The 18,598-nt window shown below is 40.8% G+C and overlaps 1 protein-coding gene across 4 annotated transcripts in view; it reads right to left on the bottom strand.

Moving 5' to 3' along the window:
- Positions 1-18,598, bottom strand: part of LOC139368083 (nudE neurodevelopment protein 1-like 1a) — a 32,620-nt gene that overhangs the window by 10,453 nt on the left and 3,569 nt on the right. For all 4 annotated transcript variants that reach the window (XM_071106642.1, XM_071106641.1, XM_071106640.1 and 1 more), the window contains exon 2: positions 4,390-4,490. In XM_071106642.1, coding sequence (XP_070962743.1) covers positions 4,390-4,484 — 95 coding nt within the window. In that variant the 5' untranslated portion in view covers positions 4,485-4,490. The remainder of the gene's footprint in view (positions 1-4,389; positions 4,491-18,598) is intronic.

Below are 18,598 nucleotides of genomic sequence, written 5' to 3'. Positions count from 1 at the left end.
CAGGCCAGTCAAGTTCTTCCACACTGAACTCGACAAACCATTTCGGTATGGGCCTTGCTTTGTGCACGGGGGCATTGTCATACGGAAACAGGAGAGGGCCTTCCCCAAACTGTTGCCACAAAGTTGGAAAAACAGAATTGTCTAAAATGTCATTGTATGCTGTAGCGTTAAGATGGGGGCCTAGCCCAAACCATCAAAACAACAACCCCAGACCATTATTCCTCCACTACCAAACTTTACAGTTGGCGCTATGTATTGGGGCAGGTAGTGTTCTCCTGGCATGTGCCAAACTCAGATTCTTCCATAGAACTGCCAGATGGTGAAGTGTGATTCATCACTCCAGAGAACGCGTTTGACCTGCTCCAGAGTCCAATGGCGGAAACCTTTACACCACTCCAGTCGACGCTTGGCATTGCGCATGGTGATCTTAGGCTTGTGTGTGGTTGCTCGGCCATGGAAACTCAATAGTGAGTGTCGCAACCGAGGACAGACGATTTGTACACGCTTCAAATCACCCGGTGATGCATTGGGCAGACCACACCACCCTCTGGAGAGCCCTGCAGTTGCGGGCGGTGCAGTTGCCGTGCCAGACGGTGATACAGCCCAACAGGATGCTCTCAATTGTGCATCTGTAAAGGTTTGTGAGGGTTTTAGGGGCCAAGACAAATTTCTTCAGCTTCCTGAGTTTGAAGAGGCGCTGTTGCGCCTTCCTCACCTTCACCACACTGTGTGTGTGTGGACCATTTCAGATCGTCAGTGAAGCTTTCCACTTTCTCCACTGCAGTGTCGTCGATGTGGATAGGGGTGTGCTCCCTCTGCTGTTTCCTGAAGTCGACGATCAGCTCCTTTGTTTTGTTGACATTGAGTGAGAGGTTATTTTTTTCAGATGGGATAGGGCAGTGTGCAGTGCGATGGCAACTGCATCGTCTGTGAATCTATTGGGGCGGTAAGCAAATTGAAGTGGGTCTTGGGTGGCCGGTAAGGTGGAGGTGATATGATCCTTGACTAGTCTCTCAAAGCACTTCATGATGGCAGCCTTGCCAGGGTTAACACGCTTAGATGTCTTACTCACGTCGGCCACGGAGAGCCCACAGTCCTTGGTAGAGGACCGCGTCAGGGGCACTGTGTTATCCTCAAAGTGGGCAAAGAAGGTGTTTAGCTTGCCAGGAAACAAGACGCCGGTGCCCGCGAAGTGGCTGGTTTCCCTTTGTAGTCCGTGATTTTCTGTAGACCCTGAGCCATTGAATTGCGACTCCACTTTGTCTCTCTACTGACATTTTGCCTGTTTGATTGCCTTACGGAGGGAATAACTACACTGTTTGTATTCAGCCATATTTCCAGTCACCTTGCCATAGTTAAATGTGGTGGTTCGCACTTTCAGTTTTGCGCAAATACTGCCATCTATCCACGGTTTCTGGTTTTGGTAGGTTAATAGTCACAGTGGGTACAACATCTCATATACACTTCCTGATGAACTCAGTCACCGTATCCGTGTATTCGTCAATGTTATTCTCAGAGGCTACCCGGAACATATCCCAATCCTCGTGATCAAAAAATCTTGAAGCATGGATTCCGATTGGTCAGACCAGAGTTAAATAGACCTTAAACAGAACCTGTGCTGAGTAGACTTGAGCTGGAACAGATTTCCAAAAACAATTGACAATTCTACCAATCTTGTTACAACGACAAAATGAAACATGTTTACAAAAAATGTTATTTTCACATAGTTTTATTTAATACGGTTAATAATAGGGATTAGTGGTTTGGATTATCCCTTTAACAAAGCCCAATGGTTCAACCCAGAAGTCGAACTCAAACAATGTTTAAAAAGGGTTAGCAGTCCAAAACAGTGTTATTGTGGGACTCGTTTCAGTTAACAAAGCCCACACAGGATTTGTACAGTTACACTGCTTAACAAAGCACACACAGGATTTATGCCTGACTGTTGTTTGTTTCTTCTGTGTTTTCATATTTGTTTTATGTATTCATGTGTGAGCTGTGCCAAGATATTCCTCTTGTAGGACAATAAACGTGATTCTGATTCAGTTACACTGAACTCACTTGACCCAGCTAATCAAAGAACCCTTTGACTTCCCCTCATTGTTTGATAACACATCGTCACTAGTCCACCCTGGCCTCTCCATACGGAAACAGACTGTCTGTTGCTCAGAGCACCAGTAGATATCCTATAAATAACCAGGAGGTTGGGTTGTTTACAGTGAGTATGTGACCAGGGCAGAGCATGTTTTGTGTAGCTCAAACCATTCAGACGTTTCTGTAAAAAGACACGGCCCCTTACGGGATCAGCCCTTGTCTCACAAACCCCACTCTAGCTCAGCTCCCGTTAATTAAAAACGTGCCGGCGTTACGGTTGGACTTGTTGGGCTAACAAAGCTCACACGGGATTTGTACTGTTACACAGCTTAACAGTGTTTCGGGGGGTGAGTGTGGTTATATAAGTATGTATCTGGCGCCCGCTACAGCCATAGATATACACACAGCTGCTCTAAAAATGTCAGTGTCCGGGGGCCATCAGAATGGCACGCTACAGGCATGTGACAGGCGGGACAGGGTGGAAGGGGAGCCTGGAGCCAGGAAAGCCATCAAACAGAACTCACTGTCCTTCTATGGTGTGTCCTGTGTTGTGACCCTGGGGGCAGTGGTGTTTTTGAAGGGGAAAGCCCACTTCCGCCATATGTGGTTTATTCCAAACGCAGCAGCACCCTCGTGGCCTTTAAACAGCTTAAGGCAGATGTCCCTATCGAATATCCTTGAGCTACCAGGGAACACGACCATCCTCCTCACTTTACTACCCAAAATGTTTTTGCAACAGTTTTGGGGGAATCCTCAAGCAAGAGCATCTATTGTTGATACTAAGGAAGAATATTGTACAACTGCTTCACTATCAAATTCATGACAAATTCATCGGAAACACATTTAAATCGAGCAATACAAAGGGAAGTGGATTTGAGGTGATGTATCCTGAATAGGTACGCAAAGGTACACACTGGCTATTATTCTCTTGAGCTCTGCCTCCAAACAAGATCACATTTGGTTGGTCTGGACCAGACCAAATCTGAACCAATCATCATGTTTCACAAGTTAGGACATCACATCACAGTACAGCCCAGTAGAGCAGAGTACAGTACAGCAGATATTTTCAGTACAGTACACTGTACTCTACTCTAGTGTGCTCTACTGTACTGAAGTATACAGTACAGTACTCTACTTTTCTTTACTGTTCTGTACTCTACCTGGGGTTGCATTAGAGTTCAGAAATCAGCATTTTCAAAGCACAGACCTTCACCTGCCTTTTATATTGAAAGTCAGTGTTTTTCTGCTTGAATAGAGTGATTAGGGGCGTGCAACTATAGTTTCCGTCACAGAAAATACATTAGTGCAACACATTCGGCAGAAATGGCTTCATTTTCATCAGACGACTGCTTTGCTTTATCTTGGCCAGGCCGCCCACAGTTATAAATGAGAACTTGTTCTCAACTAGCCTACCTGGATAAATAAAGGTGAAATAAAAAATAAAAAAGACCCCCTTTTTCCATCTGTTTGAACAAAAATCAAAGCCTTTGCTTATTCCTAATTTGTAGGATGGGAAAATGGTTGAAAAATATATATGCCTTAATAAATAAAATAAAAACAGACTTTTAGCTTTCATTTTACACCCAACGTGGCATGCTCCTATAAACTTCACATGTTGGTGCTCATGGGTCCTTTAACATGGAAATTCCCCTTAAATAACTGGTTGCAGTTTCTCCTAGTGCTGGGTGTGTCTGTGGTCCACTGCGATCTTATCAGCAGTCTTATTTCAAACAGCAGTAGGCCTATGCTGTGTGATGAGGATGTTCATTGAGAGAAATAGACCAGAGATAATTCCATTACAGAGAGCAGAGTGACGTCTGCTGCTCACTGCCAGTCTCTCACAGATGAGAAAAGATAACAAATCTAACACCGCTATTATGTAAACCCATTCAGTAGACTATATTAGAATAGAGAGACATACTAGGGCTTCTGTTTTTAATGTGAAACCAGATCTGTGCCTTTCGAAGTATACAGGAGCATTGAAGGTCTTACATAAAGGACTTTCACAGGTGAAACTGGATCTATCATTCATTACAGCTCTTTAAAATGACAGCATGATGAAAGCCATTTGAGGTCCATGTAACAAGTCTGGCTGGGGAATTTCCTTTCAGAAGTATTCATGATTTTAAAGTACAGGTACAGGTAGTGTTACTCTGATCCCACACACACAGTGAAACCACAGGATTCAAAAATCATACTGTAACACCTCAGAGTTCCTTGTGTGAGTTCAAGTAAAAGTTACGCCTGATTATGACCATAGTGTAACACAAAAGGCATAATTTGTGCATATCTTACTTTTTCTTGTACTTGAGGGAAAGAGCCTTCCAGAAGTTAATCTCCTCGTCTTTCGAGGAGAATTTTGGAATCATATCAGTGTCCATGGTATACATGTAGATCTGAATCAACAGAAACAAGTTCTATTACACAATTGCACATGGTAAAACAAACAATCATATGTATCAGTATCACTGTTTGGTCACAAAAGTTGAGCGGAAATAAACAACCACCATAGCAAATATGATACTGCGGGGCAAAAAAAGATGAGGCCTGTAATTTTCATCATAGGTACACTTCAACTATGACAGACAAAATAAGAAAGAAATCCAGAAAATCACTTTGTAGGATTTTTAATGAATTTATTTGCAAATTATGGTGGAAAATAAGTATTTGGTCACCTACAAACCAGCAAGATTTCTGGCTCTCACAGACCTGTAACTTCTTTAAGAGGCTCCTCTGTCCTCCACTCGTTACCTGTATTAATGGCACCTGTTTGAACTTGTTATCAGTATAAAAGACACCTGAACACAACCTCAAACAGTCACACTCCAAACTCCACTATGGCCAAGACCAAAGAGCTGTCAAAGGACACCAGAAACAACATTGTAGACCTGCACCAGGCTGGGAAGACTGAATCTGCAATAGGTAAGCAGCTTGGTTTGAAGAAATCAACTGTGGGAGCAATTATTAGGAAATGGAAGACATACAAGACCACTGATAATCTCCCTCGATCTGGGGTTCCACGCAAGATCTCACCTCGTGGGGTCAAAATGATCACAAGAACGGTGAGCAAAAATCCCCAAAAACCCACGGGGGGGACCTAGTGAATGACCTGCAGAGAGCTGGGACCAAAGTAACAAAGCCTACCATCAGTAACACACTACGCCGCCAGGGACTCAAATCCTGCAGTGCCAGACATGTCCCCCTGCTTAAGCCAGTACATGTCCAGGCCCATCTGAAGTTTGCTAGAGAGCATTTGGATGATCCAGAAGAAGATTGGGAGAATGTCATATGGTCAGATGAAACCAAAATATAACTTTTTGGTAAAAACTCAACTCGTCGTGTTTGGAGGACAAAGAATGCTGAGTTGCATCCAAAGAACACCATACCTACTGTGAAGCATGGGGGTGGAAACATCATGCTTTGGGGCTGTTTTTCTGCAAAGGGACCAGGACGACTGATCCGTGTAAAGGAAAGAATGAATGGGGCCATGTATCGTGAGATTTTGAGTGAAAACCTCCTTCCATCAGCAAGGGCATTGAAGATGAAACGTGGCTGGGTCTTTCAGCATGACAATGATCCCAAACACACCGCCCGGGCAACGAAGGAGTGGCTTCGTAAGAAGCATTTCAAGGTCCTGGAGTGGCCTAGCCAGTCTCCAGATCTCAACCCCATAGAAAATCTTTGGAGGAGGTTGAAAGTCCGTGTTGCCCCAAAACGTCACTGCTCTAGAGGAGATCAGCATGGAGGAATGGGCCAAAATACCAGCAACAGTGTGTGAAAACCTTGTGAAGACTTACAGAAAACATTTGTCATTGCTAACAAAGGGTATATAACAAAGTATTGAGATAAACTTTTGTTATTGACCAAATACTTATTTTCCACCATAATTTGCAAATAAATTCATTAAAAATCCTACAATGTGATTTTCTGGATTTTTTTTCTCATTTTGTCTGTCATAGTTGAAGTGTACCTATGATGAAAATGTACAGGCCTCTCATCTTTTTAAGTGGGAGAACTTGCACAATTGGTGGCTGACTAAATATTTTTTTGCCCCACTGTATATAGGTCTAAATAGCATCATTGATGATATGAGTGAAAGTATGGTCACATTTCATTTGTTCTGTTAAACCTACCCTTTTGGAATGACTTTGATAGCATGAGTGAGATCTTAACAATCATTCTCATCATAGCACATTGGTAATAGTCAGTGACAAATATCATAGCTAAGCAGGGCTTAGTTAAAACCTTGGATGGGAGACCAACAGGTAGCAGTAGATAGATCAGTTCTCCAGTAGGAGGTGCTGCCCAGCCTGTTTTTTTTAGATAGTGGATATAAATGTTATATGTTGTTTTCAAGGTATAATTTGGGGGGAATTTGTACAAGGTTTGTCTATGTTGAAATTTGGTTAACATGATGACATAATCCTGTGGTTGAAATTTGACTCTCAAAACAACCATTGATGACTTTTTCCAAATCCAATGTATTTTCCACGTCACAAAATGTTGACAAATCACTTTGAAAGAATGTTGACTCAACCCGTTTGTCCAGTGGGTTGGCCCTTAGCCTCTTAACAGGGAGAGGAGGTTCCAGGGCAGCTGTGAGAGGAGGGTGGGCTTTTCATCTTTTTAAGTGGGAGAACTTGCACAATTCTTAGCTGATTAAATAATTTTTTGCCCCACTGTACATTAGATATTTTGCCAAAAAGGACATAGAATAGGACCAGAGTAGAGTACACAGAGTATCCATCAGTGACACGGAGGACATTTTTCATTAGACACTGTTGACAGAGTGACCTGCAGTATCCTGTTCTGTCCTTTTCAATCAATACAATTACAGCATCCTCTCAAGCTTTCTCTGTACAGTTGTAGTCGAGTGCCATAGTGTGTTTATGCGTAATGGTTGAGTGCCCTCTCTTCTGTATCGAGTTACAAGACACATAACTGACTGGAATGATGACCAACTCCGCAATTCAACAAGTCCAGTAATAATTTATTATGCACTGTGTGCCAAAACCTCTTCTGAAGAGAGGTTGGTGTACAAAACCGAAAGACGCAAAAACTAAACTTAAGAACGGGAAGCTTAGAAATAGAGCACATAACATATTTACCGCCTCTTCTTGCTTTCAATGAGAATGACAGATCATTAACTCACATGTGTGTGTGAATTTGGTCATTTTCCTCCAGCACAGAAGGAAGGGATTTAACAACAACGTAGATTTGAGTTTCCTGGAATTAGCCTAGACTTTGTGACATGATTTAAAAAAAGAGATGTGTTATATCATTGACATCTGCTATGTCAACTGCTGTTGCACTAATAAGTCCAAGATAACTCTCGCCATTCAATGTAAAAATAAGCATAAAAGCCAATGAGTACATTTGAGCATGTTCAATTATGACTAGCTTAATGTTCTGCAGGACCATGGAGAACAACTCATTATTGCAAGTTCCTTGGAGTGTTATTCTTACTATGTAGAAAAGTCCACAGCTACTGCTCCATAAAGGAAATATATGCAGTGAATAGTGATAAAAGTGAAATAGGTGGCGGTATAAAATGAGACACTCATTTCCCTGAGGTAAAAGTATGACTAGAAGTCCCATTCATCACAGTTACTCCATAATTAGAGATAAGGGAATGGAGGTGAGGCTCTGCATATTAAACCAGCCCGGAGCCCTGAGCCAAGGCCATGGGGAGAGGGGCAGACTGCTGTATAACAGACTGTTACTATATTGCTTCCAATCAAATGTCAGCGCTATGGGTTGATACAGGCCTAACGACTCACGGAGTAGGTTTATGTGGGCGCTGTAGAATAATCTGATAAAAGGCTGCAAGTGAATATCAATATAAATTATTTGAATAAATAAGCGTTTTTGGTGGGTGCTTATATTGGTCCCATATCCCAACCTTCCCTGAGACACCATCACAGAGTGAGGTCACGGCCAGGGTCGGCCATTATCAAAAGCAACCCTGGAGCAATTTGGTTTGAGTGCCTTGTTCAAGGGCACATTGACAGATTTTTTTCACCTTGTCAGCTCTGGGATTCAAACTAGCAACCTTTTGGTTACTGGCCCAACGCTCTAACTGCTAGGCTACCTGCCACCTTTGATATCAGTTGCCTAGGATGCAAGAGCCTAGCACCTAGATCACACTGACACCAGAAGTACATTCATTTCCAATGTTACACTGTGTTTGTCTCGCAGCATTCAGTTGCAGAGGCAGTTGCAGTACGTTCTGTGTGGTGCATACGTTGGATTTATTGAACGTATATGTAAAACTGTTTGAATATACAAATTTGACAGAAATGGTAGCAGAAGGTGAATGTTGAACTGTTGTTGTACACATATCCAGATGATGCTGCATACCATTTTGCGCAATGACGCTACATCGGTGTGATCGAGGCATAACTCTACTGTAGTAGGTCAAATGAACATGTGGAATCTAGATTGGGATTTTAAATAGATTCTACTCACTTTCAATTCTGCAACGAATGTGGGGTTTTGATGAATGTAAACAATGGTCAACACAGGAAGTAGCCTAGGTACAGTGTCTTCAGAAAGTATTCCTACCCCTTACAGCCTGAATTCAAAATGGATTAAATATATTTTTTTCCCCTCACCCATCTACACACAATACATAATGACAAAGTACATTTTTTAAAAACATTTTGCTAATAAAATCCAGAAATATCAAATTTACATAAGCATTCATGCCCCTGATTCAACCCTTTGTAGAAAGACCTTTGGCAGCGATTACAGCGGTGAGTCTTTCTGGGTAAGTCTCGAAGAGCTTTGCGCACCGGGATTGTACAACATTTGCCCAATATTCTTTTCAATACTCTTCAAGCTCTATCAAATTGGTTGTTGATCATTGCAAGACAACCATTTTCAGGTCTTGCCATAGATTTTTAAGTAGATTTAAGTCAAAACTAACTCGCCCACTCAGGAACATTCACCGTCTTCAAATCTACTCTAGTGTAGAGTTGGCCTTGTGTTTTTAAGTTATTGTCCTCCTGAAAGGGGAATTCAGACAATCAGGTTTTCCTCTAGGATTTTGCCTGTGCTTAGCTCCATTCCATTTATTTAACTCTTGAAAAACTCCCTAGTCCTTAACGATTACAAGCACACCCATAACATGATGCAGCCACCACTATGCTTAAAAACATGGAGCTGTACTCCGTAATGTGTTGTATTGAATTTGCCCCAAACATAACACTTTCAGGACAAAAAGTGAATTGCTATGCCACGATTTTTTTTCCCTCCAAAGTGCCCTTTGCGATGCATTGGAGAACCATCCTTGTCTTTGTGGTTGAATCTGTGTTTGAAATTGTATGTGTTGGGTACAGAGATGAGGTAGTTATGTTAAACACTATTATTGCACAAGAGTAAGTCCATGCAACTTATTATGTGACTTGTTAAGCACATTTTTACTCCTGAACTTACTTAGGCTTGCCATAGGGAAGAGGTTGAATACATATTGACTCAAGACATTTCAACCTTTCTATTTGTATTAATTAGTAAAAAAAACTTGAACTAAATTCCACTTTTGACATTATGGGGTAAATGTGCATAGGCTGGCCAGTGACCAAAAATATCTAGTTAATGAATTTGAAATTCAGGCTGAAAAAGTCAGGGGGTGTCAATACTAGAGGTCGACCGATTATGATTTTTTAACGCAGATACCGATTGGAGGACCAAAAAAAGCCAATTTATTTGTAATAATGACAATTACAACAATACTGAATGAACACTTATTTTAACTTAATATAATACATTAATAAAAATCAATTTAGCCTTAAATAAATAATGAAACATGTTCAATTTGGTTTAAATAATGCAAAAACAAAGTGTTGGAGAAGTAAAAGTGCAATATGTGCCATGTAAAAAAGCTAACGCTTGAGTTCCTTGCTCAGAACATGAGAACATATGAAAGCTGGTGGTTCCTTTTAACATGAGACTTCAATATTCCAAGGTAAGAGGTTTTAGGTTGTAGTTAATATAGTATTTATAGGACTATTTCTCTCTATACCATTTGTATTTCATATACCTTTGACTATTGGAGGTTCTTATAGGCACTTTAGTATTGCCAGTGTAACAGTATAGCTTCCGTCCCTCTCCTCGCCCCTACCTGGGCTCGAACCAGGAACACATCGACAACAGCCACACTCGAAGCAGCGTTACCCATCGCTCCACAAAAACCGTGGCCCTTGCAGAGCAAGGGGATTAACTACTCCAAGTCTCAGAGCGGGTGACGTTTGAAATGCTATTAGCGCGCACCCCGCTAACTAGCTAGCTATTTCACATCGGTTACACCAGCCATTAGGCTGATAGCGCTGTTTATGACTTCAAGCCTGTGCTTGCGAAGAGCTGCTGGCAAAACGCACTAAAGTGCTGTTTGAATTAATGCTTACGAGCCTGCAGCTGCCTACCATCGCTCAGTCAGACTGCTCTATCAAATATCAAATCATAGACTTAATTTGAACATAATAACACACAGAACAACGAGCCTTTGGTCATTAATATGGTCGAATCCGGAAACTATCATTTAGAAAACAAAACTTTATTATTTAAGTGAAATACAGAACCGTTCGGTATTTTATCTAACAGGTGGCATCCCTAAGTCTAAATATTCTTGTTACATTGTACAACCTTCAATGTTATGCCATATTTACATAAAATTCAGGCAAATTAGTTCGCAATGAGCCAGGCTGCCCAAACTGTTGCATATACCCTGACACAATTTCTCCTGGTTAATATCGCTTGCTAACCTGGATTTCTTTTAGCTAAATACGCAGGTTTAAAAATCTATACTTATGGGTATTGATTTTAGGAAAGGCATTGGTGTTTATGGTTAGGTACAGTCGTGCAACGATGCGCTTTTGTTAAATCATCCCCAGCGTTGCATCGATTATATGCAACGCAGGACACGCTAGGTAAACTAGTAATATCATCAACCATGTGTAGTTAACTAGTAATTATGATTGATTGATTGGTTTTTATAAGATAAGTTTAATGCTAGCTAGCAACTTACCTTGGCTTCTACTGCATTCGCGTAACAGGCAGGCTCCTCGTGGAGTGCAATGAGAGGCAGGTGGTTAGAGCGTTGGACTAGTTAACCGTAAGGTTGCAAGATTGAATCCCTGAGCTGACAAGGTAAAAATCTGTCGTTTTTCCCCTGAACAAGGCAGTTAACCCACCATTCCTAGGCCATCATTGAAAATAAGAATGTGTTCTTAACCGACTTGCCTAGTTAAATAAAGGTGTAAAAAAATATATAATAAAATAAAAATTGGCAAAAATCGGCATCCAAAAATACCCGATTTCTGATTGTTATGAACACTTGAAATCGGCCCTAATTAATTCGGCCATTCCGATTAATCGGTCGACCTCTAGTCAATACTTTCTGAAGGCACTGTATCTCTCAGCAGCAGAGAGGAATTTCTAGCACATGGTGCTGACAATCATTGACAATTGCAAAATATAGTTTCACAGTGGGTGTGTCACATTACATATCTGCAAAGAAAGTTGTGAGAGTATCTGGGCAAATAACTTCGACATAACAAATGTTGGGTTTTACAGGTACGAGCTCAGTCAATACTAGTTTATTTTTTAGGGCAAATACAAAGCAAAAGTAGTTTTCTTTTTACCAACAATTCCATTAGATCCTTAACTTTAAGCACCAGCTGTCAGAGCAGCTCACAGATCACTGGACCTGTACATAGCCCATCCGTAAATAGCCCATCCAACTACCTCACCCCCATACTGTTATTTATTTTGCTCCTTTGCACTAAAGTATCTCTACTTGCACACTCATCTTCTGCACATCTATCACTCCAGTGTTTAATTGCTATACTGTAATTATTTTGCCACTATTTATTATTACTATTTATTGCCTTACCTCCCTTATCCTACCTCATTTGCACACACTAACCTTTTCTATTGTATTATTGACTGTATGTTTGTTTATTCCATGTGTAACTGTGTTGTTTGTGTCACACTGCATTGCTTTATCTTGGCCAGGTCACAGATGTAAATGAGAACTTGTTCTCAACTAGCCTAACTGGATTTGTTTTATTTTATTTTTTTAAAGACAAAGCAAATGGCTACGTGATCTGTGAAAAAGTCCCTAACACTGACCTTCTGGCCTGCGATTAATACAAGTGGGCAACCAAGTGTTAAGTAGGGGCAATTCCAGATTTTTCACTTTAAAATGTATACCGCCCCCCAAAATATTTGATTTCCAAGTTTAATAAACCATATGCACATGGGCTACTTTTAAAAATGTCCACAGAAAATTTTACAGGAAGAACTGTGCAGATATAAAGTTTGGTTACAGAATAAAACAGATTTTTACCATAATTCAGTTTTCCAGTAAATGTTTTGCACTGTGTAAACTGTTCAAAGTAGTCATTGTGCATAGAGTTGTATGGTTAGTTAAACTTTGAAATCAATAGTTGTTGTTTGGCAAACATTTTAAAGTGAAAAAATCAGTCTCAGCATAATTCTGTAACCATGGAATTTCCCATAGACTACCACTCAAGAAATTAGTGAGAAGTAGCCTAGCTAAATAGACAGATGGACAATACTTCTGTTGTGCAGTACAGTTAATGGCATTGATAGAAACCTTGGGAACAAATGTTGCTGACTGACTGACCTTTGCTCTGGCATCAAGTTACATCGAATGTAGTGACATAAAATACTATTCATGGCCACAAAGGACTGAGCCAGACTGAGTCAGACAGTCTTGAGTGAGGCAGTAAAACAGCTTAATTTTCTGTACAGAAATCCTACAAAGATGAACAGAATACTGCAGTGGAGGATGAACAGAATACTGCAGTGGAGGATGAACAGAATACTGCAGTGGAGGATGAACAGAATACTGCAGTGGATTGCTAATTTGCCATGTAGTCTAGCTTATTCTGTGATTTACTTGAAGGCCACTACTCATTCTAGTATTAAAGTGGAACTGAAACACTCAAATCAACCTACAACATTCTTTTATGTGTCAATGTTAGGTAACCTTGAACATGTTAAGAAAATGCTTTTAGAACATAATGTTAAACATTTGAGTGCCTAGCACAAGCTTAGAGAGATGTGGCTGCAGCCATATTGATTCAATGTCATGGAAAGTTCAGCACACGTACTTCACTCACGGATCAAAACTGATCGAGAAGTGAATAAACTAAAAGCTAAAACCACCAATTTGAGATGGAACAACAATGAAATGCTAATAATCATGTTAACAAGCCGGTATAGTGTGGTAAAAATATCCACTTGCATGCGTTTGAGCTTATTCAGCTGTAGGTTACAATAAAGCTATTTTTACATGGGCAGGGGCATCGGATCTACTGTCACCCGACATTAGTAAGCGAGCTAAATTAATGATGTCCACAATAACAAAGTAGTTAACTAACATTGAATAAGCCTGTATAGTCCAATCAAAAACCCACTAGCATATGTTTTTGTGTTCTTTCAGCAAGCAAAGTCTGTGTTAACCTCTGAGCGTCGATTGACGCACAAGTACAACAAGTCCTATATCGACATAACCTGAAAGGCTGCTCAGCAAGGAAGAAGCCACTGCTCCAAAATCGCCATAAAAAAAAGCCAGACTACGGTTTGCAACTGCACACGGGGACAAAGATTGTACTTTTTGGAGAAATGTCCTTTGGTCTGATGAAACAAAAAAAATAACTGTTTGGCCATAATGACCATCGTTATGTTTGGAGGAAAAAGGGGAAGACTTGCAAGCCGAAGAGCACCATCCCAACCGCGAAGCACGGGGGTGGCAACATCATGTTGTGGGGGTGCTTTGTTGCTGCAGGAGGGACTGGTGCACTTCACAAAATAGATGGCATCGTGAGAAGGAAAATTATGTGGATATACTGAAGCATCATCTCAAGACATCAGTCAGGAAGTTAAAGCTTGGTCGCAAATGGGTCTTCCAAATGGACAATGACCCCAAGCATACTTCCAAAGTTGTGGCAAAATGGCTTAAGGACAACAAAGTCAAGGTATTGGAGTGGCCATCACAAAGCCCTGACCTCAATCCTATAGAAAAATAGTGAGCCGAACTGAAAAAGCGTTTGCGAGCAAGGAGGCCCACAAACCTGACTCAGTTACACCAGCTCTGTCAGGAGGAATGGGCCAGAATTCAACCAACTTATTGTGGGAAGTTTGTGGAAGGCTACCCAAAACATTTGACCCAAGTTAAACAATTTAAAGGCAACGCTACCAAATACTAATTCAATGTATGTAAACTTCTCACTCACTGGGAATGTGATGAAAGAAATAAAAGCTGAAAGAAATCTTCCTCTATTATTATTCTGACATTTACATTCTTAAAATAAAGAGGTGATCCTAACTGACCTAAGACAGGGAATTTTCACTCTGATTAAATGTCAGGAATTGTGGAAAAACTGAGTTTAAATGTATTTGGCTAAGGTGTATGTAAACTCCCGACTTCAACTGTATGTAGCATCCAAACGGTTTGAACTACAAACTATTATGACCACTATGAAAAGGGGAGACCAATTAATCGGAATGCCCGATTAATTAGGGCCGAATTCAAGTTTTCATAACAATCGTAAATTGGTATTTTTGGACGATTTTATTTATTTATTATTATTATTTTTTGTTTTTACACCTTTATTTAACTAGGCAAGTCAGTTATTATTTTCAATGACTGCCTAGGAACAGTGGGTTAACTGCCTTCTTCAGGGGCAGAATGACAGATTTTTACCTTGTCAGCTCGGGATTTCAATCTTGCAACCTTACAGTCAACTAGTCCAATGCTCTAACCACCTGCCTCTCATTGCACTCCACGAGGAGCCTGCCTGTTACACGAATGCAGTAAGAAGCCAGGGTAAGTTGCTAGCTAGCATTAAACTTATCTTATAAAAAAACAAAGGTAATTCAAATAACCAAATTCAACCTAGCTAATTTCCGATTTATACGAAATTGTTTGACTACAGAGGTAGCAAAACTGTACTTCAAATCTATGATACTCCCCCACTTAACATACTGCTTGACTAGTTGGGCCCAAGCTTGCTGTACAACATTAAGACCTATTCAGTCTGTCTACAAACAGGCTCTCAAAGTGCTTGATAGGACGCCCAATAGCCATCATCACTGTTACATCCTCAGAAAGCATGAGCTCCTGAGTTGGGAAAATCTTGTGCAATACACCGATGCATGTCTTGTATTCAAGATCCTAAATGGCCTGGCTCCCCCTCCACTCAGTATTTTTGTTAAACAGAAAACCCAAACATATGGCAGCAGATCCACAAGGTCTGCCATGAGAGGTGACCCTTAAGGAAAAGCACCTTTAGTAAATCCGTTTTCTCTGTGAGCTTCCCATGTCAGGAATACACTGCCATCAGACACACATAACTGCACCACATATCACACTTTCACAAAATGCTTGAAGACATGGCTAAGATTTGTGAACATGGTCCCTAGCTGTGTTGCCGCTTTCTATGTCTGTTGTCTGTAACTTGTGAGGTGTGGAAACACTGTTGCTTTTATGAAATGTGTCTTGCTGCTTTTTGTTCTGTTGCTCTGTCTGTATGCTACATCTTGCTTGTCCTATGTTGATCTGTCTGTATGCTTTGTCTATATTGTAATTGTTTTTAATAACCTGCCCAGGGACTGCGGTTGAAAATTAGCCGGCTGGCTAAAACCAGCACTTTTACTGAAACGTTGATTAATGTGCACTGTCCCTGTAAAAAATCAAATAAACTCAAACACACAGTACCAGTCAAAAGTTTGGACACACCTACTCATTTAAGGGTTTTTCTTTATTTTGTACTATTTTCTTGTACTATTTTCTTCATTGTAGAATAATAGTGAAGACATCAAAACTATGAAATATCACATCATGTAGCAACCAACATTTTTTTTTTATATTTGAGAATAGCCACCCTTTGCCTCCATGACAGCTTTGCACACTCTTGACATTGTCTAAACCAGCTTCATGAGGTAGTCACCTAGAATGCATTTCAATTAACAGGTGTGCCTTGTTAAAAGTTCATTTGTGGAATTTCATTCCTTCTTAATGCGTTTGAGCCAATAAGTTGTGTTGTGACAAAGTAGGGTTGGTATCCAGAAGATAGCCCTATTTGTTAAAAGACCAAGTCCATATTATGGCAAGAACAGCTCAAATAAGCAAAGAGAAACAACAGTCCATCATTACTTTAAGACATGAAAGTCCGTTCGGAAAATTTCAAGAACTTCGAAAGATTCTTCAAGTGCAGTCGCAAAAACCATCAAGCGCTATGATGAAACTGGCTCTGATGAGGACCGCCACAGGAAAGTGTCCATTTCATCTTGTCCAACTGTGTATGTAGCATTTCATGTAAACCCTGTTTATTGTCTGCATCGAAGTAATGGTCCTTGTACCTAGCATCGAGCATGGTGGCAACACAGTAGAGGCTCAGAGAGAACACCACCAAATCGCTTGTTCACAGCCTCACGTACATTTGTAAGTTTTAACCCCACGGTCTGTGTCGGCAGTTTAGTTGAGCAGGCATTTCAATGCCATGACAGAGGGCAGGCACAGTTGATTAACTTATTTCTCGAGTCAGTTGTTCGAACGGCACTAGGAGTGCGTTCACGTTTCCAAGTTTCAAACATGTTCTCAAATGCCATTGAAATGGAAGCAGCAGTATGAGAAGCAGCACATTCTTGAGCATGCAATATGGCTTTCCTAAGCATGAAATCCTCTTCAACCCACTGTGCTGTCAGACTCAGCATGCTCATGGGGCCGACATCATTGGTCCAATTGTCAAGCTTGAAGCTAATAGCAGTGGACGCCCATAGCAAGTATCTCATAGATGTACGTTTCAATAATACTGTGCAACTCCGGTAGGGCAACATCTGAAAAATAGTGTGTACCGGTGCTCGACCAGTCAGCAAAAGCCAACATCATCCACGACAGAGGACGGTTGATTGTCAAGGGCAATGAACTTCATTATCTTGGCGTTAATGGATTTCGCCTTTGAGTTGTCTTGCTGAAATTTTCTTACTCTTTCAAGTGACTGCTCGAGTTGTTGGAAGTGTGCGCTTTGTATTTTTCTGCTTTTGTTCTGTGTAGCGCTGTATTTTTCATGGCGTCATTACGTCATCTACTTACGTTAAATAGGTATGCACGTCAGCTTTGACATCGGTTTTGCACAGGCCTTAAACCAGACATTGGTCCTATGCTGATGTTGGCATTTTTAGCTTTTATCAGCCGATTCCGATATGCTCACTGATATATTGTCCATCCCTACAAAACATGGTACAAACATTATTGGGCACTGACAACAGCACAAAGGGCAAGAAGGTAGAGACAACAATACATCACGCGAAACAGCCACAACTGTCAATTTGTGGTCGAATTGCTGCAAAAGGACACAAATAATAAGAAGAGACTTGCTTGGGCCAAGATACACGAGCAATGGACATTAGGCTGGTTGAAATGTGTCCTTTGGTCCGATGAGTCCAAATTTGAGATCTTTGGTTCCAAATGTTGTGTCTTTGTGAGACGCAGAGTATGTGAACAGATGATCTCTGTATGTGTAATTCCCACTGTGAAGCATGGGGGAGGTGTGATGATGTGGGGATGCTTTGCTGGTGACACTGTTTGTGATTTATTTAGAATTCAAGGCACACTTAACATGGCTACCACAGCATTCTGCAGCGATACGCCATCCCATCTAGTTTGCGCTTAGTGGGACTATCATTTGTTATTCAACACAACAAGGACCCAACACACCTCTAGGCGGTGTAAGGGCTATTTGGCCTAGAAGGAGAGTGATGGAGCTCTGCATCAGATGACCTGGCCTCCACAATCACCCGACCTCAACCTAATTGAGATTGTTTGGGATGAGTTGGACTGCAGAGTGAAGGAAAAGGAGCCAACAAGTGCTCAGCATAAAAAAACTGGAAAAGCATTCCAGGTGAAGCTTGTTGAGAGAATGCCAAAAGTGTGCAAAGCTGTCATCAAGGCAAAGGGTGGCTACTTTGAAGAATCTAAAATATATTTTGATTTGTTTAAGACTTTTGTTTACTACATGATTCCATGTGTTATTTCATAGTTAGATGTCTTCACTAGACGTCAACCAATTAATCGGAATAGCCAATTAATTAGGGACGATTTTAAGTTTTCATAACAATCGGAAATTGGTATTTTTGGACACCGATTTGGCCGTTCCCCCCCCCCATTACATTTAAAAAATATATATAATTGAACACCTTTATTTAATCTTTACTTAACTAGGCAAGTCAGTTAAGAACACATTCTTTTTTTCAATGACGGCCTAAGTACAGTGGGTTAACTGCCTTGTTCGGGGCAGAACGACATATTTTTACCTTGTCAGCTTGGGGGATTCAATCTTGCAACCTTACAGTTAACTAGTCCAACGCTCTAACCACCTGATTACATTGCACTCCACGAGGAGCCTGCCTTGCAGTAAGCCAAGGTAAGTTGCTAGCTAGCATTAAACTTATCTTATAAAAAACAATCAATCAT

This window comes from Oncorhynchus clarkii, chromosome 16 (genome assembly GCF_045791955.1).
Source record: "Oncorhynchus clarkii lewisi isolate Uvic-CL-2024 chromosome 16, UVic_Ocla_1.0, whole genome shotgun sequence".
NCBI classification, from domain to species: domain Eukaryota; kingdom Metazoa; phylum Chordata; class Actinopteri; order Salmoniformes; family Salmonidae; genus Oncorhynchus; species Oncorhynchus clarkii.
Note: the sequence above shows the minus strand (reverse complement) of the source record. Positions and strands in the feature narration are given on the sequence as shown.